Raw genomic sequence first — 23,351 nt, 5'->3', positions numbered from 1 at the left:
ATTATCAGTCTAGGTGACAACACGATAAACCTACAGGCCTCAGCGTGCAAACATGGTTCAGTGGTTTTACAGCAACACAAGCACACAAGCTCAACCGCTCATAATAAACTTTGAAGGCTCATTATTACGAGATAACAAGTGAGCAGAGAAACTTAACCTGGTAGGAACGTACAGATATTGCAAATGAGCAGGAAAATACCTAAAAGTGATGGGGCAGCTGCTCCCACAGGACATGAATGTTACCTATTCCTCTTAGAAACTGTCTCAGAATTGACAAATGCTTCCTAATCAATCTCTGCCATCAGTCCAGACAGGGACTGAAGATAGATCTGCGCTTTATTGAACTGAGGTGGAGTCTGGCTCAGCTAAAGCAGTTGAGGGTATTGATCCATCAGTCGATACCCTGCACTATCCGTGGCCAAACCTTTGCTGACTGTTGTTTGTATCTGTTTTGAGCTCTCTTAAGGGAGATTGCTATTTGGCCTTGGCTCTCATCTTTATGTGGTCAACTGGGATTGGTGCTCGGGCTACATACACAGGGAAGGCTCTCATTAAACAAGAAGACTGTCAAAGTAATCACAATCCACGGTGTCACAGCTTGCAGCAGTATCAATAATTAAGCCAATTTCCTTATAGAGCACATTTAAAAAAACACATCTGTGTAGCACTTGACTTAAGTGCTACATTACATTCAATCAAATAAAATACATCATAACATAAACAAATTGAATAAAATACAATAGACCCAATACTGCATGCAAATATAAAAGGCACACTACACATCAAATATGATAACAGATGATACAGTATGTACAGAACAATACAGCTGTGCTTTTAGCAGCATACCTACATGTCCACAATCAAAATGTCAACAATCTCATGTTAAAAAGTTAATGGTTAACATGTTCACCAGCTCAATTTAGGGCATTTGCATGCTAATATTGGCCAGTTAGCACTAAACAACAAAGCACAGCTGCAGCTGATTATGGAAATTGTAAATGGTCTTGCAGATATTTCGAGATTCAAGAGAATTTGTTGCCATTTGTACAGACATAAGTTACATGCACATTAGAATTCTTGTGCGGTTCACTCAGTCAGGAGAAAAAGAAAATGCAGAAAAAAATCACAATAAATTAAATTAATATTGAATTTAAAAAAAGGTAGCAAGGTCTGAAAGAGACTATACATTATTTACAACAATTATTCACAGCACTTCTGATGAGGTACTGGAGCAGCAGTTACAGTGTAATACTGGAAGGAGATACTGCACATTAATAAATCAAAAACAAAAAATTTTGCACAGTCAAGGTAGATATAAGTAAGGGTTTTGAATAAATAAGCAGCAATTGTATTCATAAATAAAAATTTGGCATGACAGTGGCTCTATAGATGAAACAGCAGAGGATTAATAAAGTTGTAATAATTCATCCTTTGAGGAACATGAATATCATGGCAAGATCATCTGTATTTATGGCAACTCATACAGTATTTAGAGATAATTCAATTGGAACCAAAAAACTGCTGGTCACACTAGATGGAAAGTTAGGGGATCACCAAAGTTATTATGTCTCATCCTCGGGGGATCTTCAATATCTGTACGTCATTTCTTGGCAATCCATCCAAAATTTGTTGAGCTATTTTAGTCTTTGTTAGTGCTGAACTAACCGACATTGCCATGCCTAAAGCCACACTGCTAGTGTTACTTCACTTAAACTATTCCACAGTCATGGGTCATCTTAGAAAAGACAATCTCTCTTCCAATCACTCTTAGATTTTGCCCTGAACTGTGGGCATGAGATGTAAGAGGCCTGGAGGGAATAGGGACAGTTTGGAGATATTTAGTTATGTTAAATCATGCATGCATCATGCAAAAACAAATACAATTTCTTTCAAATTAAATCTATATTTGTCCAAGAGCCAGCGAAGACAGCTGCCCGAAAACAACTGACACTAACTACATCACCACAACATTAGCAGCAGCCAAGTTCCCAAAGATTCAGCCAGAGACTGAGCTGTGCTACAGCCTGGACTTAAGCCACCAGGGAACACCCTCAGGTATTCCCGGTTGTGCTAACGATCACCTGCAACAACAAAACAGACACCCAGGTGAGCTGCACAGCAAATACAGCAAACAACAGATGACACCGCGGGGTTCATCACACAGGGCCAGTACAAAACCTGAAATATAAACTGTGTCCCATTTCAGTTGCCTTTTTTTTCAGAAGGCTGCACCATTCAGAAGACTGAAGACCAGGTACAGCATGATTGTTTTTTTTTTTTTCCCAACATTTAAATTAGCTGTTTATTTTGACATCAAGTGACCTCTTGTGACAAGGAGGGCACTACAAATCTTCTCATGGAGGAGGTTGGAAAGTGTTTTACTTTGACACACAAGATCACGATTTGCATCCTGTTCACTTCCAACAGTCAATATTTGTTTATTCTGACCATGACCATGATTGTTTCCAAATCTTAAGTAGTAAACTTAACCAAACCGTAACCACAGGGACACCAGATCAGTTTTGGGAAGCAGTGACATCTAAATTATTTTGTTTTCTGCATATGAGGATTTGTTGTTCTGAGTTTTCACCCCCAATCGCACATGCAGACGCAGTTGATTTTGGGATACTGAAAACTGCAAAGCTTACATCTTGAAGGAGCCTTTGGGATGGGTCATCTATGGCTGTCTATCTCTTGTTTTGGATAAAAGCAACACCAGACTAACTGATCAGTGTTGTCTTCTTTGTAGCTTGTCTGATCATCTGTTTCCTCATGTATCTTACCCTGTTGCACTTTGTTGAAGCAATTTCCCCATGTTCCTGAATCTCAGTAACTTTGGTTTGGGTACAACATCGCCACGACCAATTTTGTCAAACAACAAAACTACCATCCAACACCCTAAAAATTAACCCCAAAGGACAAAGGAAGGTCAAATAGTTAAGTGCTTTTAAGCAGTCTGAGAAACCGGAGCTGTGGTCAGAGCTACGAGTTTACTGCTGAATAGGCTCCACTAATGCCTCACAATCATTATCAGATTGCTAATTATTAATACGTTGCTGCTATGGCAACCACCATCACAGAGTTCTGAGTGAACATTTCATGACAGAACATCTTCATCCTTATACTAAGAGATTGTGTATGTGAATGCAGACAAGTATTCATTATCTAGAAATGGAAAAAAAAAAAAAAGAAATTGTGTTCTCTCACAGTGCCAGCACATGTCTGGACTATCAGATGTAATGCAGGCTCCATGTTGCCACAAGGTCTTATTATGTTCTAAGATAAGAATTGCGACCCCACAGCTCCTTCGCATTTCTGGGGAGCGTGGCCAGGTGAGAGAGAGGAGATTGAACAAAGCTCACCCCAGGGCTGCCTCGCCGGGGTGATGAACTCTCTTTTCTCCTTTGCCGAGAGCACTTTTCACATATTCTGTGCGCAGCCCCGGCCCAGATTCATACGCTGAGAGTTCAGCACATCAGACCCTCAGGACCCGCACGGTAAGATGTTACTAAGGTATATGAAATGAATTTACTAGAATAAGAAATTACCTTCTTACTGATAAATGCATTTCACCAGACAGCCTGAACAGATCTGCAGTCCATCACTGACAAACAGAAACACATTCATTCCTACTGACAGTCAGCCATCCACTAGACTGTGGGTAGAATCCAGAAAAACAAGGACTGGTCCAGAAATTAAACCTCCATCCTCTTTGCCATGGTGCTAAAACAATGAGTCATCATGATTCACAACTGTCATTGCACATTAGACAATCCAGGTATCCAAATAATGGGGGCCAGGAAATCTCTCACTGTATTTCATTATATTTAAAAAGTCTCAACTTCTCTCCTGGTATACAATTGAACTATTTCCATGTGAAACTGTAATGTCACTTTTGGATTCAATTGCAGCCATATTGCCAGCATTCTGTTGACATTTCTATAGTTCAAGTGGAGATATCGTATCCGTCAGATATACTGCATCAGTCTCTTGGTTGTTGGAATTACAACCAGGAGGCTGATTTAAACATTTTAACCCACTTAACTGCTCATAATTACAGTCTGGATGGTATGACATGAACATAGCATTATAACCAAAGCTAAACCATAGAGGGGAAACAGTCATATGAATAGTTTTTGCAATAGTTTTTGATGGCACTGACAAATTATGTCATTCTGCCAAGAAGAGCATGAGATCAGAGAATATTGATAAAGGTCATTTAGAAAACACATTTTGTTGTTTAGTCTGGTGTGGAGACTGATGTTCACATCCCATCTCCTACCAACTGTTAACATTGGTTTCCTTTAACCGTGATCATCATCTTTTCATAACATTAACCATGTTTTATTTGCCTAAAGGTAACCAAACCATAGAGGTGGCAGTTAGGAGTAATTTCATAACAGTCATGGTAACAATATTTGTTGATATTTGATATTTGTTAATATCTGTATGATATTAATTTGAGGCTGAATTTGTGGTGAATCATAGTGCTACGATGCAAATAGGAAAAGTACGTGGAAGCAGAGACACATCATCATCCATCTGCACAACTCATAAGTTCTGAAAATGCAGATAAGTCAAACTTCTTTTCTGTTTCACCTCAATCATTTTTATTTTGTGTGTGCTATGAACATATTAAGGAGAACAAGTGTGTTTTCCCCCTAAACGTTATTCAAAAAACTGCACTACTTGTGGGTCATAGCAGCAGTTCATTTGTGAGACTCCAGTCTTTATTTCTGACTGTCAGGATCTTGCCTCACACTGTCTTTGGTTACCAAAAGCTCCGAATCGAGTCTCACAGTGAGATCTAGGACACCGCTTTGGATTGATGACCAAAGCTTTTAACACTTCTCTCACATCTGTCAACTTCTGTCTCAGACACAGTGATGGAAGAAGTATTCAGATCCTTTACTTCAGTAAAAGTACCAATACAGCAATGTAAAAATACTCCATTACAAGTAAAAGTCCTGCATGAAAAATCCTACTACAGTAAAAGTACATAAGTATTATGAGCTTGATGTGGTTAAAGTATTGCAGTAAAAGTACATAAGTATTATGAGCTTGATGTAGTTAAAGTATTGCAGTAAAAGTACATAAGTATTATGAGCTTGATGTAGTTAAAGTATTGCAGTAGTAGTAGTGGTTTGGTCCCTCTGACTGATATATTATTATATATGACAGCATTAGATTATTAATAGTGAAGCATCAGTGTTAGAGCAGCATGTGACTGTTGTAGCTGCTGGAGGTGGAGCTAGTTTACACTATTTTATATACAGTTAGTCTTTAGTTAGTAGTTTAGTCTAGTGCTTCCCAACCTAGGGGTCGGGCCCCTCCAAAGGATCACCAGATAAATCTGAGGGGTCATGAGATGATTAATGGGAGAGGAAAGAAGAAAAAACAACAACAACAAGCTTGTTATATTATCCATTGTGTCAAATCTTCATCTGAAAAGTAACTAAAGCTGTCAAATAAATGTAGTGGAGTAGAAAGTACAATATTTCCCTCTGAAATGTAGTGAAGTGGAAGTATAAAGTTGCATCTAATGTAAATACTCAAGTACAAGTACATTAAAATTGTACTTCAGTACAGTACTTGAGTAAATGTACTTAGTTACTTTCCACCACTGCTCAGACAGCCCAACATCACATCATACCTCACCTCAGACCTCAAACTGGTGGGGTCATTCTTATCTCTGCTGTCTAGAAGTCCACATTTTATCTAACCTGAGTGTGAGATATCAGATCTTCCTGCACTGCTCCTGCTGCAGGTTACCAGGTGAAAGTCTAAACTTGACTACCCAATAATACTTCTTATCAGAGTCAAGCATCAGGCTAAACTCTGCCTTATCTTGTACAAAAAGACAATTAAATTAGGTAGCTGCGCCAACAAAGACCTCTGAAGTAGATTAATGAGCTTGATTACTTGATAAGACAAATTAGAAGCCCTATCTTAGTGTATAAAAAGCTTTGATTGACCTTCCGGATTCACCTGACATTTTTGATGCATGTCCAACATTATTTGAATTCTACATTTGTTTAAGTCAGTCTATCTCGGGAGGGAACCCTTTCAATTTAGTTAAGAGAAGCTGATAAGACATTTTAGCTGAGGCACATTTAAAGAGGTCCGTAAACAAACAAAAGGACAGATAATCCATGAGCAATTAATTAAGCACCGCGGTGTCACCACATCCAGACACTGGAGTTACCTTTAATAATGAAAGTAAATGGAAGATAAGAGAGAACTGCATTTATTAATCTCAGGTGTTATTCTGCTTATCACCTCCTGCTCTCTTTTCACTATCTTTTCTTTCCTGCTCTCTCATCTGCTCATCTTCTGTCTGCTCTGTCTTTCATCCTTCTTATGCTCTCCTATCTTTGCTTTTCTTCTCTCTCTATCACTTCTTCTCTTCTTTTGCTTTCCTTTTCACTCTCCTATCTTTTCCTCTTTCTTTTTTCTTCATTTCCCCCCTTCTTGTTATGTCCTTTTTTTATTTCCTATCCCATCTCTTCTCTTTCTCTTCTCTCCTGTCAACCATTCTTTTATCCATTGTAAAAAAAAGGGGACATGTCACCTAATAATCTGACTCAAAAAAGACAGAAATACATTTTTATTGTATCAAGAGTTTCATGTCGTGGTAGCCTGATTGAGAAGATAGGTCATCATTATGCACAGACATGAATTTCAGTGTTATTATTGTGTTTAAAGGGCCAGTTTGCCTCGCAAAAAACTCAACTGTTTTCTCTCTGAGGTCTACACCAAGTCGTATCTCTCTTTAGTTTTATTTGTCCAGGAAAAGAGATTACTTTCTCTGTGATTGTTGTTGCCTCCGCTCAATACTTTGGCTACTTAGCTGTTAGCTTAAGTTAACTGTTAGGTTGTAGACGTTGGCTACAACAGAGGAAGATTGGTGACCCCGTTGCTGCTACCTTATTTTATTTCTCCTATGTACAGGAGGTAAGTGGCAGGTGAGAGACAACTCTAGTTGTTGTATGATCTGATCCAAGTTGAGTTGGTTCTTTCTCACCAGCTGAGGTCTTGTGTTAGAAGATATCTAATGATCTCCACCTTCTCGGTGGGGCAGCTGGTAAACAGCACACAGACATGAAAAGACCCCGTCTCTGTGAGGGGGAACTGTAAAGTCATTGATCTTCAGGACTAAATGTCCAGTGTTCACATGGATTGGAAAATGTCCCCAGCTTCTCATACCAAACATACGCTACATGTCCTTGCTCATCTTGTATCTCCTCTCTACTCCTTTTCTTCTTTCATTCACTAACTTGGGGCAGCTGTGGCTCGGGAGGTAGAGCGGGTCACCCACTAATCGGAAAATCGGCGGTTTGATTCCCGGCTCCTCCAGTCTGCATGTTGATGAATTCTTGGGCAAGATCTTAACCCCAAATTGCTCCTGTTTGCTGTGCCACCAGTGTGTGAATGGTTAGTTTCCTCTGATGAGCAGGTTGGGACCTTGCATGGTAGGTCCTGTACCCATTCAGCGTGTGAATGGGTGAATGTGATTCGTAGTGTGAAAAGCGCTTTGAGTGGTCGGAAGACTAGAAAGGCGCTATACAAGTACAGTCCATTTACCACTTTCCTTTCATTTTCTATCCTGTTCTTTCTTTTCTCCTCCATCTCCTCTCCTTTTGATTTCTCATTCTAGGACTTTCCTTTCTTTCTTTCCTTTCTCTCCTCTCCCCATCAGAGACAGGAAGCAGCTGGGAGACATCATTGACGATGATTTGCAACCACATATTCATTTTTTATCCTAAATATATTAGGCCAGGCATCTGGAAGGTCAGCTGCATAATGGCCATTGTATATTTTATGAGCAGCAGGAAGCAAAGCTCTTGGAGTTAATCATGTGGATGAGGAGGGTTTTCAGGTAGAGACAAGGGCGCTACTTAAATCATCACATAAGCCTCCCCAAAAAGGTCAGACGCTTCAAAACGACACTGAATGCCCTAGAGTGGATAGAGTGGCTGTAATCATTTGGAGCGCCTGCCATTGTCTATAGGCCAAACACATTTGTGGAGGTGACATTGGACATCTACAGTGCATTTTCATAGCTGCTATATGTGAGTGTGTGTCATTCATCAGTATGTACACTTGTCACATTCTGTGGAATGCTTTGGATTTTTTTCATCATGCATTTTGTAAATGAGAGACAGATATTAAAGTCATCCATGTTTCTGCAGGAGAATGTTTCCTCAAAGCGCTTCATGCTAACATTTACTGAGTGATAGTGTGTCACATTATTTCACAGTGAGAAAACAAAGAATAGCAGCATCTCTAAAGCTACTAAAGAGTAAGTGATTTTAAGGCAACAGTGATCATATTGTCTTCCATTAATGAAGCAGTTCTCTCCCTGTGGGTAAATCATCTCACCCTTTTAAGTGCAGTGCCAAAAATCAGCAGAAAGGAGCAATGGCTTAAAGAATCCATTTAAATAAATATTTTATCTCCTGTGAAAATAATAATCAACTGTGTCTAATACAATTTGTTAGACTGACAAACTCAAAATGGACAGATGAGGACTAATCCAGAGATTCTTTCTTCTTTCAGCCATGAGGGACGCTGATATGCATCTATTGTACTTGTGTGTTCAGTGTAACTACTTAATGACATTCCTTGGTTGCTCATCTGAAGGAGCCAAATGTAAACCTGTCTACATTGATTATACTTAATGAATTATATTCCATTTTTTTAGATGTATACATATAAAAACACCAACAACTCTAAACACTGAGTACAGTAAACATACTGAACGGTTGAATTTAGCTGCTAAAAATGACACAGATCTTAATATATTTTACTTTCTTATGACTTAATCAGTAAAAATACAATCATTTCTCAAAATCTATTGAACAAAGTAGAACTTTTTTGATATTCTAAGATTTTCTCCAGTTTTCCTCCGACTTCGCAATGCCAAATTCCCTAAGCGCAGTCTCTTTCTCTGCTAACTCCGTGGGAGTGCATTGACAGACATGTGCTACTTATGCAACTCATGGTGCGTCCAGTTGCCTCTATGATCGTCACTTGTGCAGCTTTGGAGGCTCAAACTATGTCTCCCAGGTTCACCCTGCATTCTAAAGTTGCCTCAACCAACCTGTAAAATAAGCCTGAGGAATGGCTCCAGTTACTCCAAAACTGGAGCTGTGACAGGATGGAAGAGGAGCACAGGTGGACAGGATAGACGAGGCCACTCAGCCAAAATATCAACGTAGTCCTCTACTGTGACGACCTTAAGTCCAGGGGGAAATTATACAGCATGGTTATTAGCCACTTAACCACCATGAAGGACAATGGTCTTCCTCTTCAATTAGACTGAATTAAATAAACACATATTCTCTCTCTCTCTCTCTCTCTCTCTCTCACTCACTCACTTACTGTGGTTTTACTGAGGTTGGAATGTTCTGGCTAGACTGTGTGCATGAACATCTGTGCAACTATTGATGTGGTTATATTACTTTAATTAATATAACTTTGCAATGTGTTCTGTTAAACTGGGTCAACTATTTGTGTTATATCATAGTCAGATTTATGGAATTACAGCGTCTGTAATGGCGTTCTGCAATGTGAATTCACAAGGGTATTAAGAATTGATTGACTCAGACTAATGAGATGTAATCTTCTGAGACAAAAAGTAATAATCCAAATATGGGTAAACCTTCCTTATTGACCTCATAATCCTTTTTTTTATCTTGTCATAAATGTGAGGAAACATAAGCTTCTGTTTCAGAATTAACCGAACTATAAAAGCATACTTAATGTTCATATTAGGTTGATCTATGAAGTATTTCTGGTGAAATCTCTTATAAAATCTAGACATATGGTCGATGGGAGAGCAGACATGATGACACTGTATTTTAAAAATGAACAGTGAATCGCTCTTCTGTCAGAGCAGCTGCTTTGTATGATATATACTGTATATGCTCTGGTGGGGCCAGAAAAAGGCTTGAGAACTATTGTTGATGAAAAATGTAAATGCTAATTGAAGCCATCCATCTCACAAGAGGCCAACATCACACTTCACCACACAGGAACAATGATTTGGACATGAATGGACAATGTCAGAGTGTGTCCAGAATCATTAGGTGTGCAGGGACAACACTGTGTCTGTATAAATAAAAGCTAAGCCTGGCATAGGTCACAAACACACTATTGATTATGGTGTCAGCGTGTCACCCTGTGAGAAAGGCAATCCATTTAAATGGCTAGAACAACATGCCCATAGCCACTAATGTCAGTCATGAGATCACAGTCTCACAGTGAGGAAGCTCTTTGATAACTTTTTGATATGTCTGTGTTTTTATGGACTAACTGGGGGATTTATAAACTGTCTCTATAAGCTGGTCATGTAGAGAAGAAAAAACTACTTAAGAAGCATTAAAATGGTGTGATGTAAGCTTTTCTCTTTTCTTTTTATTATAACAGTGGTGGTCTATCCTATTAATGTCATATACATCCCAAGATATTAGCACAAAAGATATTAGTTCAATCTATGACAAAAAATAATTGTTTCACAACTTTCTTATTGGACAAAAATGAGGTGACAATTAAATAAAAATAAACCTTTTAAAACAAAAACTGATAAAAATGTATTACAGTTTTTGCCAGTGAAAAAAAACAACACGGCAGATGGATGAATGAACTAATTACAAACAGCTGTAATAATGAATTTTCCATAATATCAGGCTTGCAGGGGAAGTGCCAAGAAGAAAAGGAATGCTGGTCTGATTCTTACCTGGACCTCCACTCCATAGCCCATGTAGACAGTGATGATGTAGCTGCAGTCCACAGTGGAGTGGAAAGCAGAGCTGGACTGTGGTGGAGCCTCTATATAACCTTCTGGCCCGGTTAGGTTCAGCTGACAGGGGACTGCAGAGACAAACACAGCATGGAAATGATTCACACATGCCCTATTCATCCATATCTATTCATATTCACAAACAGGTTCACTGACATTGAGATTAAAATACTGATCTGTCAATGCTAAAGTTGCTCTTGTCACAGTTCTTTATGGCTGTTGCTCTCCCCTCATAATTTTATTCATGACAACAGTGGAATCCTTCTGAAAAAACACTTACAGACCATGGGACAAGTCTCAGCTGACACCCACTTTTCTGATGTTTCCCTGAGGAGCAACCTCATGTGGTCAGGTGAATAATGACTCTCTCAGGTAAGGAGGAAGTAGCGTGATGTTTATATCAGGGATGCACGATATTATCGGCACGTCATCGGTATCAGCCGATAAAAGCTCTAAAATGAAATATCGGCATCGGCCATTTCTGCCGATTTGTTGCCATCTCCTCCACTGCCTGACTGTGCTTCCCTCCACAGACTGTTTCACCCTGACGGTCCCGGTGTTTCCTCCGCAGGCTCCACTTCACTCAAGCTGCCTGTCAGACCCGCTGCTTCTTCCCACTTTAAGCTGAATAACAAACCGGGGCTCAGTGCTCTGGTTGGATCCACATGCAGAACCGGGGCTAACGTTAGCTGGGAAGCTAGCAGAGGCTAGCTGACTGTGCTTCCCTCCAGCCATGCTGCGGCTAACACTCCGCTAGCCTCTCAGCTAAAGTCAGCCCCGGCTCTCCATGTGGATCCAACCGGAGCACCGAGCCCCGGTTTGTTATTCAGCTTAAAGTGGGAAGAAGCAGCAGGTCTGACAGGCAGCTTGAGTGAAGTGGAGCCTGCGGAGGAATCACCGGGACCATCATGAAGAAACAGTCCATGGAGGAGCTGCTAGGTTTGGCTGCTAAGATAGGACACACCTCGGCTGACAGGATGTACCACTCTGTTTGGAAAAAAAAATCTTTTTGGTTTATAACGGCAGTTGGCAACCAGCGTATTAGGTGCAATACTGCCACCTTCTGCTCTGGAGTGTGGACCAGAGATTAAATCCAACACATTAATCCTGTCTGTCTAATAAACTCAATGAAAACTCTCTGCTAGTCTAGTCTACTGCTCCACCCACTTAGCAGGTTCATTAAAGTTTTAAGGCTTCCTAAGTTCTTCCTTCATATATTGTCTTTCTTGATCATACTTAGAACAATCTATGCTTGCATGCATAATAGTCTCCTCAGCCAGCTGGAAAAAAATATGTGCATATATCGGTATCGGCATCGGCCACAGTGAGTTGGAAATATCGGCATATCGGATATCGGCAAAAAAAAACAATATTGTATATCCCTAGATTTTATGTATCCTACCAACAATCAATGTTAGTGTCTCATTTTGTGTACAATACTCAAGGAAATATGTCAACTTTGCGCACTAGATAGCATGTTCATAGTCTCAAGAGAAAGAGTGTTTTTTTTGGTGATTCGATGAGCTGTTGTGTAGTGCCTTCCAGATGTCACATTTTAATTCCCCATTGTAGTTCCTTTGCAACGTAAAGCTGTGTCCAGACAGAACTCACAACAAATTTTGTCTCCTTTTATTTATGTAGAAGGATGCTTTGGGAAGTTTTTTGCATCTGAACTGAAGGACTTTTGGGCTTTATAAATAAAAATTACTTGACTTAACTAATCTTTCGGTCACGTGACCCCTGTCTTGCTTGTCATAATGGTGCTTTGAGGGTCTCATGAAATAATCCTGAAGGCAGATTGATTACACTCTGAGTGCAATGTGCTCTACGTGCATTTACTGCAAGTTGAGTTGAGTTTTCGCTGACTCAGATGAGATATCCAGGTAAAATCACATGCTAATAGTGGGTATAAATGTGGTCTCAGTCTTGTTTAGAAAAAGAATAACCCTACTGCACATGCATATACACATACAGACATTCCTATGAGAAGACACTCTTTCTGACTCTGAAGGTTTTGTGCTTCTCTTGACTTTCTAAGCAGCTCAGCCCTGCAATGGGACAGCTGAGGACAGAATATTTCCTGGTGGCCTTCAGGGGTTTCTGCTCCTCCACCTTCATCTCTCTCTCTCTCTCTTTCAGCTAAAAAGTAAACTTTAACTTAAGTGCTTCCTTATGAAGAAGAACATCCTCTCTCCGTCCCCTCAGCCCTTCACCTCAGGGAGCGTCTACTCCAGTATTATTACTGCACTACAGTGTTGTCATTCTCTGTGCCTGGATGATTTTGTGTACAGTATTGCCTGTCTGTGCTTTGACCTGCTGTCACACTGCACTCAGATGAGCTGATTAATCAAACTGTCCCCATCTTGCTCTTCCTGACCTGCAAAGTCCACAAAGAAATCACCATCCTGATGTTTATTTTCCTCATCCACTCTCTTCATAACGGACAATCTCAGGATCTTATATGCTGTGGTCCCTGTGTGGACCTCTTGATTAAGGGTTAGTGATGCAGCGATGTTGTTGTAATTTATTTCAGCCCCATGGTTGCATGATCGTGACAGATGCAAATAGAGAAGATATTAGCAGAGGGTCTGAAGACAGCATGGGTGCACTCGAAAGAGAAAAACATCCTTTGATTACGTCTCATAAGAGGGAGGGCTGATGTGCTGTATGTCACAAAACTGTTTGCATGTATCTCAGTTTTAACTATTCTATGCAATAAATATTTAGCATTTTACATTATAGAGCATTATTTCTATAAACTTAAAATCAAGATTAAAATAATTTTAATAATATATTTACAAAATGTTTAGGTACCTTGCCATAAAGTAACAAATTCACAAATGTGTCTTTATTCTCACAAGCATAAAAAAAAGTTTAAAGAATTTTTTTTTTTTCTGTTAAAGGTGAATTTAGGCTGCCAGACTAAATTTTCTCATAGTATATTAATTGTCAGTCCAAACTCAAGGTCCTCGGCTGCTATGACACGTTCATCAGCAGCTGATTTAAAACTTTGGAGCTTTTGAATGGAATTCTCACTGTGTGACTTCTGCTATGACCCACATTTAAAAGCCAAACAATTAGTTTGTACATGAAATGTGAGTGAATACACAGGCTAATGTGACATCGAAGTGCCATTTTTGATTATATTTAATAATAATAATATAAAAAAAAACATAAACCAAAAGAAAGACGGTAAAACAAACTCTGGCGAAAAGAAAACACAACAATCTGGCCAAAACTGGCCATTTTTATTTTACTTTTCAGTCTGATCAACCCTATCACCAGATGAGAACTTCTATAGTAGACATTCTACCAAACCCCGGATTACAGCCAACATTTAATTAATTAATTTAAATAAATTCTCACTTTTTACAATATTTATGGCAGCTCAATATGGTTAAGGTTGGGGAAAGATTGTAAATAGCTAATAGAAACAAAGCCAGTTGAAGGGGCATTCCATTGACTGCACATGTGTAGATCAGTCATGGTTAGTGCTTCTCAGCAGTAGCACTAACAGGTGTATAATGTCTTCTTGGGCTCTGGAGGAGCTTTGTCAAGTTTTGAATAATAACCTTGGTGATGTCATCAGAGTTATCATAGATCGAGCTTGAGACAACAGTTTTAAATCTGGAGGTTTGAATGTTGAAAGATGTGAATCCAGGGAGGATTTAAGGCAATATACACCACTGAGCTGTTTCTATAAGAAACTAAAGTCAGGATACATTGGTTTCTGTTGCTTCAATCGACCATTCTCTTTTTAATCTCTTGCAAGTCCCACAGCTTTATGTAACAGCCTTACTAAAGCCTTTAAAATACAGACAGATCAGAGGCAGAGAGACCTCTTACTAAAATCTGATATAATGTACTCATAAATCGGGGGAATCAGGAACAAAGGCCAGTCTCTTTTGTAGGCCTGTTTTAAATTAAGGCCTGCTTCTCTCTGCAGGCCTGGTAAATAAAGGGCCACTATTTTAGAATGCATGGTAAGCACAAGAACATAGTGTATGTAAGTTCTGTCATTAATTGAGATACGCAGGCTGTGGAAGAATAATATCTTAAAATCTGGCTGGCTGGCAATAACTCAAAAAAATATATACCAATATTATGGCTTATTTTGTCAAAATGTGTCAAACATCCACAAATAAAGGCAAGTGATTCCATAAGTGCAAGGTCATGTGTAAATGTAAAAACATGGCTGTGAATCAGGTATTTCTTGACTAAGAGATAAAACATATTATCTTATGCTAAAATTGGTGTTTTATTAAACAAAAATAGCCCTATGAATGTACATGGATTTAGATCATGAAATAGAACATCTTCATATAAACTACAATATTTTGATGGGACATTTTTAAGGATTTTATTTTCCTACATCCATACACTGATATGGATGAATTAATGAATACATTCATTTTATTAGAATTAATCACGCTTATAAAATAAAACTTTATCCTGCATGTTCCACTGATTTAATAACAGTTTTCAGGCTGTCATTGACTCCAGTCATAACACATAACCTGCTCAAACCACATTTCACACACACACACACCAAATGTAATGCAATTTTGTTACTGAATTTCCAGAAAATCTGCAAAATAAAATGCAAATGAATCTGCATATCATTCCATGTGAACGTTAGGAGTTCAAGAACAGCTGATGGTGCTAATCCTCCGGTCATTGCCATTCAACCCTTGAAGAATAAGAGGATGTCATTGAAAGAGCATCAGTCAAAGCTGAAACGATGGAAAACCATGTGGAAAACAGGATGGAAATGTGACATTTCTGTTTGTTTCATGTATTGATTGGAGGAATGTTACAGTCTCTTTGTCATTCCACACAGATCTGATGTTTCCAGTTCTTCAGTGGAAGCTTGAGTGATGTTTAAGTCATATGCTTGATGTACATCATCATTTATTTTCTAAGTCTGTTTGCATTTTCTATTTATCCATACAACTACTTTTACACCTCAGATAAGTGTAAAAACCTTTTTTTCAATATAGCAACTAAATTTCCATTGATTCCACTCAGGTGTTTTTAATGTGCAAATTGAACAGACACATCTGCATGCACACAATATCAGATTGTTAAACAGAGGATATTTATATGCAAACATCATCAGGAATTTATTTCTCATGCTGTGTTATATAATCAAAAAATGTATAACAACGAGCTGTGTTGTTACCTGGACTCTGCACGGTGGTGATGACAGTGGTAGTTGTGATGGTGGTGGTAGTCATCTCCTCTTCATCATTATGCTTGAGTCCAGGCTGATCTGGCCTCACTACATCTTTCTTCCCCGCAGCAGTAGCAGCAGAGGGGATGATGGCAGTGTGTTCTGGATCTTTTAAAACTGTGCTGGTGGTTTGAACGGGGGTGTTGGAGTGAGAAGTGGCTGCTAATGTGTGCATGACAAGGGTTGTTTGCATGTTGGAACTTTCAGCGCTCTCATCTGAAGCCCTTTCACCATCGTCATCCAGTGGAGTCCTGGATGGGGGGGCGGAGAAGGTAGGCTGAGAGCTGGATCCTCCGCTGTCCTCGAAGTAGTAGGGGCGACCGTGAGGGCCGAGCGGGGCCTGGTGCTTGGGGGCATTCCTGTAGAGTGGGTGGTGGTTCGGGACGTTGAGAGGTGGGATGGTGGTAACCACGGGGGGCCTCCTGCCCATGTCCTGGGTAGTGGGGTACAGGCTGGCCCTGCTCTCCGCAGGGTGCCCCAGGGTGACAGACAGACCATCCTCTGATCCTCCAGAGGCTGCAGAGAATGAAAGACAATAATAGAAGTGGTTGGATGGATGCTGATTCATACCACAGACTCTAATCACTTGGACAGGTGCAGAGATTTCTGGCTTCACTCTCCTGCTGGCTTTGGCTCCAAACCTCTCTATCCAGAGCCATTAACACACTGCCAATCCCATTTTCAATTGGTTAATGATGGAGGATGGTGCTGCAGCAAGCAACCAGTCTGGGTCATAACATATCTCTGCATGAAAGGCCAAAAAACAAAGCAGCGTTATTCTACCAATATTTAACATTCAACATGGTGCCATGCCACATTTTTACTAAACAGACAAAACAGGCTTTGGCGCAGTAATTTCTATTTGTTTCATGCTCAGAATTTCCATTTTTACCTTTTGTTGCAAACAACAGCCATAAAATGTCTCTCAATGTCGAAGTAAAATACTCAAAAATCATAAATGACTTATTTTTTTATTTTAAATTATATACATATACACACACACACATATATTTAAATGGATGTAAGCCAGATGCAGTAGTACATACTGTATGTACACAATAGTACATACACAACATCCCACACAGCCTGGACCCTCACCAGTTTGCATACAGAGCCAACAGATCCACAGAGGATGCCATCTCCACTGTCCTCTACTCAGTCATCACACACCTTGAAAATAACACCTACATCAGAAAGCTGTTTGTTGATTTCAGCTCAGCACATAATACAATCTCCCCCATAAAACTGATTGAAAACAGCACTCTGGGCTTGAGTATCACACTCTGGATATTGGACTTCCTCACAAACGGACCCCAGACAGTTCGGATTGATTGTCACACTTTCTCAACTCTAGTGCTCAACACCGGAGTCCCCCAGGGTTGTGTGCTCAGCCCCCTCCTATTCACGCTGTACACCCATGACTGCAACCCCCAACATGGAGAGAACTCTGTTGTGAAGTTTGCTGATGACACCACCATCATCAGCCAGATTTCAAACAATGATGAGAGTTCATATCAGGAGGAAATCAACAATCTTGCAGAACTGTGCACAGAGAACAACCTACTGCTCAACATCAACAAAACCAAGGAGCTGATTGTTGATTTTAGAAAAAAGGAGGCAAAGACACACACCCCTGTCTACATCAGAGGAGCTGAGGCGGAGCTGGTGAACAGTTTTAGGTTCCTGGGAATCAGCATCACAGAGAACCTGTCATGAACATCAAACATCTCTACCCTAGTAAAAAAAAAATCCCTGAAACAACTGGAAACATCACAAGTTGGTATGGGATGTGCATGGCCCGAGACAGGAAGGCTCTGCAGCAGGTGATTACAACCGCCCAGAACGTCATCAGTACCCATCTACTGAGCATCAGTGATATCAGTGAGGTGATGCACAGAGCCCAAAGGATACTAAAAGACAAAACCCACCCCGACCACAGCCTGTTCACCCTGCTGCCATCTGGCAAGAGATACAGAAGTATCTGCTGTCGTACCACCAGACTACAGAGCAGCTTCTTTCCTCAGGCTGAGACTCCTCGATTCATCCTCCATGCTCCAATATAAAAAATAGTTTTATTTTTATGACTTATTATTTATTAATCCATTTATATAATTTCTGTTTTTGTGAGTAGCATGAACAGACTACAAACTACATTTTGTTATACAACCTTGTGTTGTAAAATGATAAAAATAAATTAATCTTGAATCTTGAATTGACCGATAATGTCACAGTGTTAGATGTGGTAGTTATCTACAATCCATAGTGAGTAAAGACACTTAAGAGGAAAAAAAGATGCAACATAGAAAAAATGAGAATTGATTAAGACAGACAGGCCACGCATGACGGTAGCAGAGAAGGCCAAAAGACTAGAAAACTAGTACCTTGATATTATGTTTGATTTTTTCTGAGCCACAGCTTCAGCTGGCCATTGAAAGAACATAAGTATTGAATTTCTCTAATCTACACTGTATTCATTTCATTCTTTTGATGCTGTTAGAGAGACTGACTGACAGAAGATGCAATCTCCCCTTCTGGTGCCTCTGCTAACCTGACTGATTGTTCTTCATATAATAAATGCTTAATTAGTTGTGTCACAGAACATGTCTGAAGGTCTGGACACACCAGGATTTAAAACAGCAAAATTTTGCTTTGTGTTCTATTCATTCAAATGGAATCACTGCAATCAGTGGATTTGCTTGCAAGGGTGAAGTAAAACTGCACTAATTCAAATTTGAGTTCAATTATGGTGAATTTTGACATGCAAATGTGTGCCATTGATCAACAGCAAACCATCTTGAAAATGCTGACCTTTGAGGGGAAGAGAGGAAGCTGTTGTAGCTTATTAGCTGTGTTGCACAATTCACTTTAATTTAACCTCCACTGTTGGAGTAAAGTACATCTTTTGAATAAAATGTGTGAATCGACCAAGCTTAGCTAAGGAGCTAACAAGTTCTCAGAGAGAATTATTTTCCCCGTTCAATATCTTTTTATTGAATTAATGTAATTGAAGTAATGTTGAATAAACTGCCAGTTCAGAATAAACAGAATAGTAGAGTGAAAATAGAGAGAAACTCAGGGAGCTATTGTGACTGACTAGGGGGAGTTTAGCTGACTAGTCTATGAGCACAAAACTAGTTGTGGGCCCCTATTGACCTCCGTCTACATGACAGGGGCTTAAGATTAGATTCGGGAGCCACCTTTGAGGCCTCTACCATTTCAATTTTACCAATAGATTTGTAAATTTCATTCACACAAACTAACTGCCACACAGGGAACAGGGGCTTGGGGAGTCTGGGGCCTTGGGTCCACTTTGCCTGGTTGGTAATCCAGCTTTGGTATTTGTAGTGGAGAGCAGAGATTTACAATATTGTGCAGTTTATGTTGAGTTTAGCAGTTGCTGCCAGGTGGAAAACTGGGGGGACTGACTAGACATATCTATCATCTCTGCTATAATGACTAGTCTTAACATCTGTGTAGTGTTTACAGTATGTCTACTGCATGCCACTGTAAGCTGTGCATGTGTGTATAGTATAATATCATAATATAATATTTTCTGCACCACTTCGTTCCTCTACACCAGAGACCATTGGATTTTCAAATACTGTGTCACTGACTCATCTCTGTCTGGAAATTTAAGTTTTATTTCACAGAGCTGCAGTGATTTTGACAGCAGAAAGTATAACTTCATAGCCAGAGAATAAATCTGAAATTCAGTCACCCTCTTTATCTCTCCCTGTTCACGGCTCTGCTTCACTGTACTTCACTCTGACATCAAGGCAGAGAGGACGTGTCTCATGCTTCTGGATGGAGACGGGAGCATTCACTCACTCAGCTCTGCACACCCTAAAGCAAAGTCATACCATCTTTCAAAGCTGAATTTTACCCATATTTCCTTCCAACACTTCTTTATGTGGGAGCAGTGCATTAGTGCTGAAACACCACTGTGAATCAATTGGCAGACTGAAAACCTCTTGTAAAACGCCAAACGGTACAACCCAAACAATTCTTGTAAATTGCTCACATTAGTGTCTTCTTCCCTCCCTATCCTCCTCGTAATAAGACTTAATATTCATTCCTGAGGAGATTTGATGAGCCGCTATAATTCTCCCAGTGTAATGATCAGCGCTCCCCTCCCAAGTGCACCTGTGAGATCTAATCTGAGACCCCTTCAGGAGGCTATCATCCGCTCAGGGAAGTCTTATGTTTCTTTAACAATGCTTCATTTCCACCATAATAGCTCCTACTCTCTGCCGGCTAATAGCTATCTGCTTCAAACAATCAGGGTTTATTGTAGCAGTGCCACTTCCCACCCAGCACATCGCTTCTCAAACACACAGGGCTCTTTCCACAAAATCAGACACATTGGCAGGTAAATCTACAAGGAAAAAAAAAACTCTTTACCCCGCTGCTAGAAGATGGGAAAGGTAATGTACACTGAGTGAGCAGTGTGCTTTGTCAGTTCCTTTGGCTCAAAGTAAATCAGATGTGTAGATGAAACATGACAGATGCTGTTTAAGGAAACAGATTTGAAAATGTATCAATCGCCAAGGGTGTGGCAATGGTTTAAAAAATCAAGGGACATAATAAAGCAATAATAAGAGTTCTGCTTACGACTACATTATAGTTATAAACCAGTTATTAAATGTTTGTATACTGCTTACAAATGCTAAATAGGGGGACTTTAAAGTGTTACCCAAGACTTTATCAGACTACATCTAAAGAGTGTTTCAACCTGTACTAAACAGCTACACTAGACACTGAGGTGAAAACCCAGCAGTCATAGCCTCCTCCTGGCTGCATCCCTGACCTCTCTCCAACAATTCAGAGTCTTCGCAGTCCTGGCATGATATAGTGTGCAAGTGAGGATAACGGTGCACACTTTAAGAATGTCTGCCCTCAAAAGCATTCATGGTGTTGAACTTGGCTGTGGCAGAAGTAGTTGTGTGAATGATGTGTCTGTGTATAGTGGGCGAGGTTGTTAGACTGAGGCTGGGAGAAGAACACATGGGGTTCATCAATTTGAGGTAAATAACTAATTGCAGTTATTCTGACCAATATTGAGATTGTGATTTAAATCCTCTGGCAGCACGGTGGTGCAGTGGTTAGCACTGGCGCCTAACAGTAAGAGAGTTCTAGGTTCAAATCCAACAGCTGGCTGGGAGTTTGCATGTTCTCCCTATACCTGCGTGGGTTCTCTGTGGGTACTCCAGCTTCCCCCCAGACCAAAAACATGTGGGTTGGTGACTCTAAATTGCCCATAGGTGTGAATGGTTGGCTGTCTCTATACTTTATGTTAGGCCTGTGATCGGCCTGTCCAGAGTGTCCCCTGCCTTTCAGCCAATGTCAGCTGAGATTGGCTCCAGATCCCCTACGACCTTCTAGAAGATAAGCGGTAAAGAAAATGGATGGATTTAGACCCTAATTATTTTCAATCTATTAAACAACAGGCCAGTTTTTACGGTCTACATATATTAAACAACATATTATTGTAACATAATCAAACTCATAATTCTAATAGAATTAGATTTAATGATGTATTTGTTGTTCAGGTCCTGACACTTTCCTGACTCTTTTTTTTAAATCTGTCAGTTTGAGAAAAGTCAACATCTACATGAACTTGCTTAGTTTACTAAAGAAAAACTGATGAATTTAGCTTATTACTGTAAGATATATTAGTGGCATACTTGAAATGAAATAACATTAAAAATGGAGTTATATTTGATAACAGTTACATATTTTATCAGTTAGCTTATGGTAATGGTGAAAACTGCTGGTCTGCTGGAAGTCCAGATTGAGTTCAGATTTAATGTTATAATCTTAAAATGATGATATGATGTGCTTCAAGGTATAAGTGGGAGATCCCAACAACTCTGTTCACCAGATGTCTGTCATTTAGTGTTACACTTGATGATTCGCAAGCTGCTTACTAACTACTTTCTTAAAACTGACATGAGATGATCACCTGCATCATTTATGCAGAAAAATACTCACTGTGCATTATGAAGAGCAAAAGGACACAGCCCACTCCTTATTTTTTGTTTCTTTATCCACAAGACCATCTGTAGCCAAGGTCAATAAAGACACAGGCATGGAGAGAGCATATTAACCAGCCAACAGCAACAGCTACATGCTAAAAATCATTGGGTTCAAATTTTACCATGAAACCTACTCAAGCCAAGAGGTTGTTTTGGACCAGTCTTAGTGTTAATTTTTATTTTACTGTGGGGTTATTTACCCAAACTAAAGCTTGTTATAATCTATTTTTCTCTTTTTAAACTTACATGTCACAGTTTGTTATTGATAGTTAATAACTTTGTATCTTTTTAATGTCATATGCACATCATTTTGTACAAGAAACAATACATTTATGACAGTTTTATTGACTATGTTGACCCAAACTGGGTAAAAATTTAACGCAGTGATTTTTACTGTATATAATTTCTTTTTTGTTATTTTGGGTAACTGACAGAATGAATGTTAATTAGCTACACCCAAGTAAATTTACCAGTGTCAGTTGTCATTGTAGCTGGTGAACAACAGTTTCCCACCTTAAACTTTCACTTATAAGATGTTTTTCATTATTTAAGTTTTAATAAAAATCATGACTTTGGCACTTTGAAAATTGCACTCTTTCAAATCACAGTTTCAATATAAAAATATTTATACTTCTATAGAACTTTCATAATTCTTATTGGTGCATAAAGTTTGGTGATGTCATTCAATTCCCATCATCAACCTGAGCAGAGGGCTAATCAGCCACAGTGATTAAAAACAGCTGTGTTGCTTTGCAGAGTGGCTGTCCACATGACTGTGTCCTGTAGTCCAAGTTGGGCTGTATCACAGAGCAGTGCTTTCTGTGCACAGTGAAGTAATGAAGTGAAGCTGATACTTAGGCCACAGTTATTTAACATGATATCAAACACTGGGGTTATGAGCTCTCTGCATACAAATTATTAGAATAATCCTTAATGCCACTTGGTTGCCAAGATGCCAAAGGCCTGCTTGTTTTGCAAAAAATGTTTGACAGTTGAATAGTTTATATCAAAGCAGCACATTAACACAGACCCCAGTCTATGTGAAATGTTCCTCTCCACAAAGGATATAGCATGTGCTGTTGCTTTCTCTTGCTTTCTCTCCACCTCACCAGCAGTTTTCTAGTCTTTGTGATGCAACAAGAGGGAAAATGTGAAAAAGGGCAAAGCACCTTAAGGGACACTTTGATGTCTTTCCGCTGGGCTGTCAAAGAGCCACAACAGAATTTAAGACTTCCTTTGAATAAACCATGAGTCCAATACAAATCCCAATCATTAAAGT

The 23,351-nt window shown here is 39.5% G+C and overlaps 1 protein-coding gene across 5 annotated transcripts in view; it reads right to left on the bottom strand.

The window, feature by feature from the left end:
* sez6b (seizure related 6 homolog b) overlaps positions 1-23,351 on the bottom strand; it is a 276,079-nt gene that overhangs the window by 132,768 nt on the left and 119,960 nt on the right. For 4 of the 5 annotated variants that reach the window (XM_067593808.1, XM_067593809.1, XM_067593810.1 and 1 more), the window contains 2 exons: positions 15,987-16,553; positions 10,742-10,875 (listed from right to left, as the gene is read on the bottom strand). In XM_067593808.1, coding sequence (XP_067449909.1) covers positions 10,742-10,875; positions 15,987-16,553 — 701 coding nt within the window. Of the gene's footprint in view, positions 1-10,741; positions 10,876-11,084; positions 11,708-15,986; positions 16,554-23,351 lie in introns of those variants that run through there. The other variant, XM_067593812.1, reaches the window with a different exon arrangement.

Source organism: Thunnus thynnus, chromosome 7 (genome assembly GCF_963924715.1).
Source record: "Thunnus thynnus chromosome 7, fThuThy2.1, whole genome shotgun sequence".
In the NCBI taxonomy this organism is placed as follows: Eukaryota; Metazoa; Chordata; class Actinopteri; order Scombriformes; family Scombridae; genus Thunnus; species Thunnus thynnus.
The sequence above is the reverse complement of the archived record's forward strand: the minus strand, read 5'-3'. Positions and strand labels throughout refer to the sequence as shown.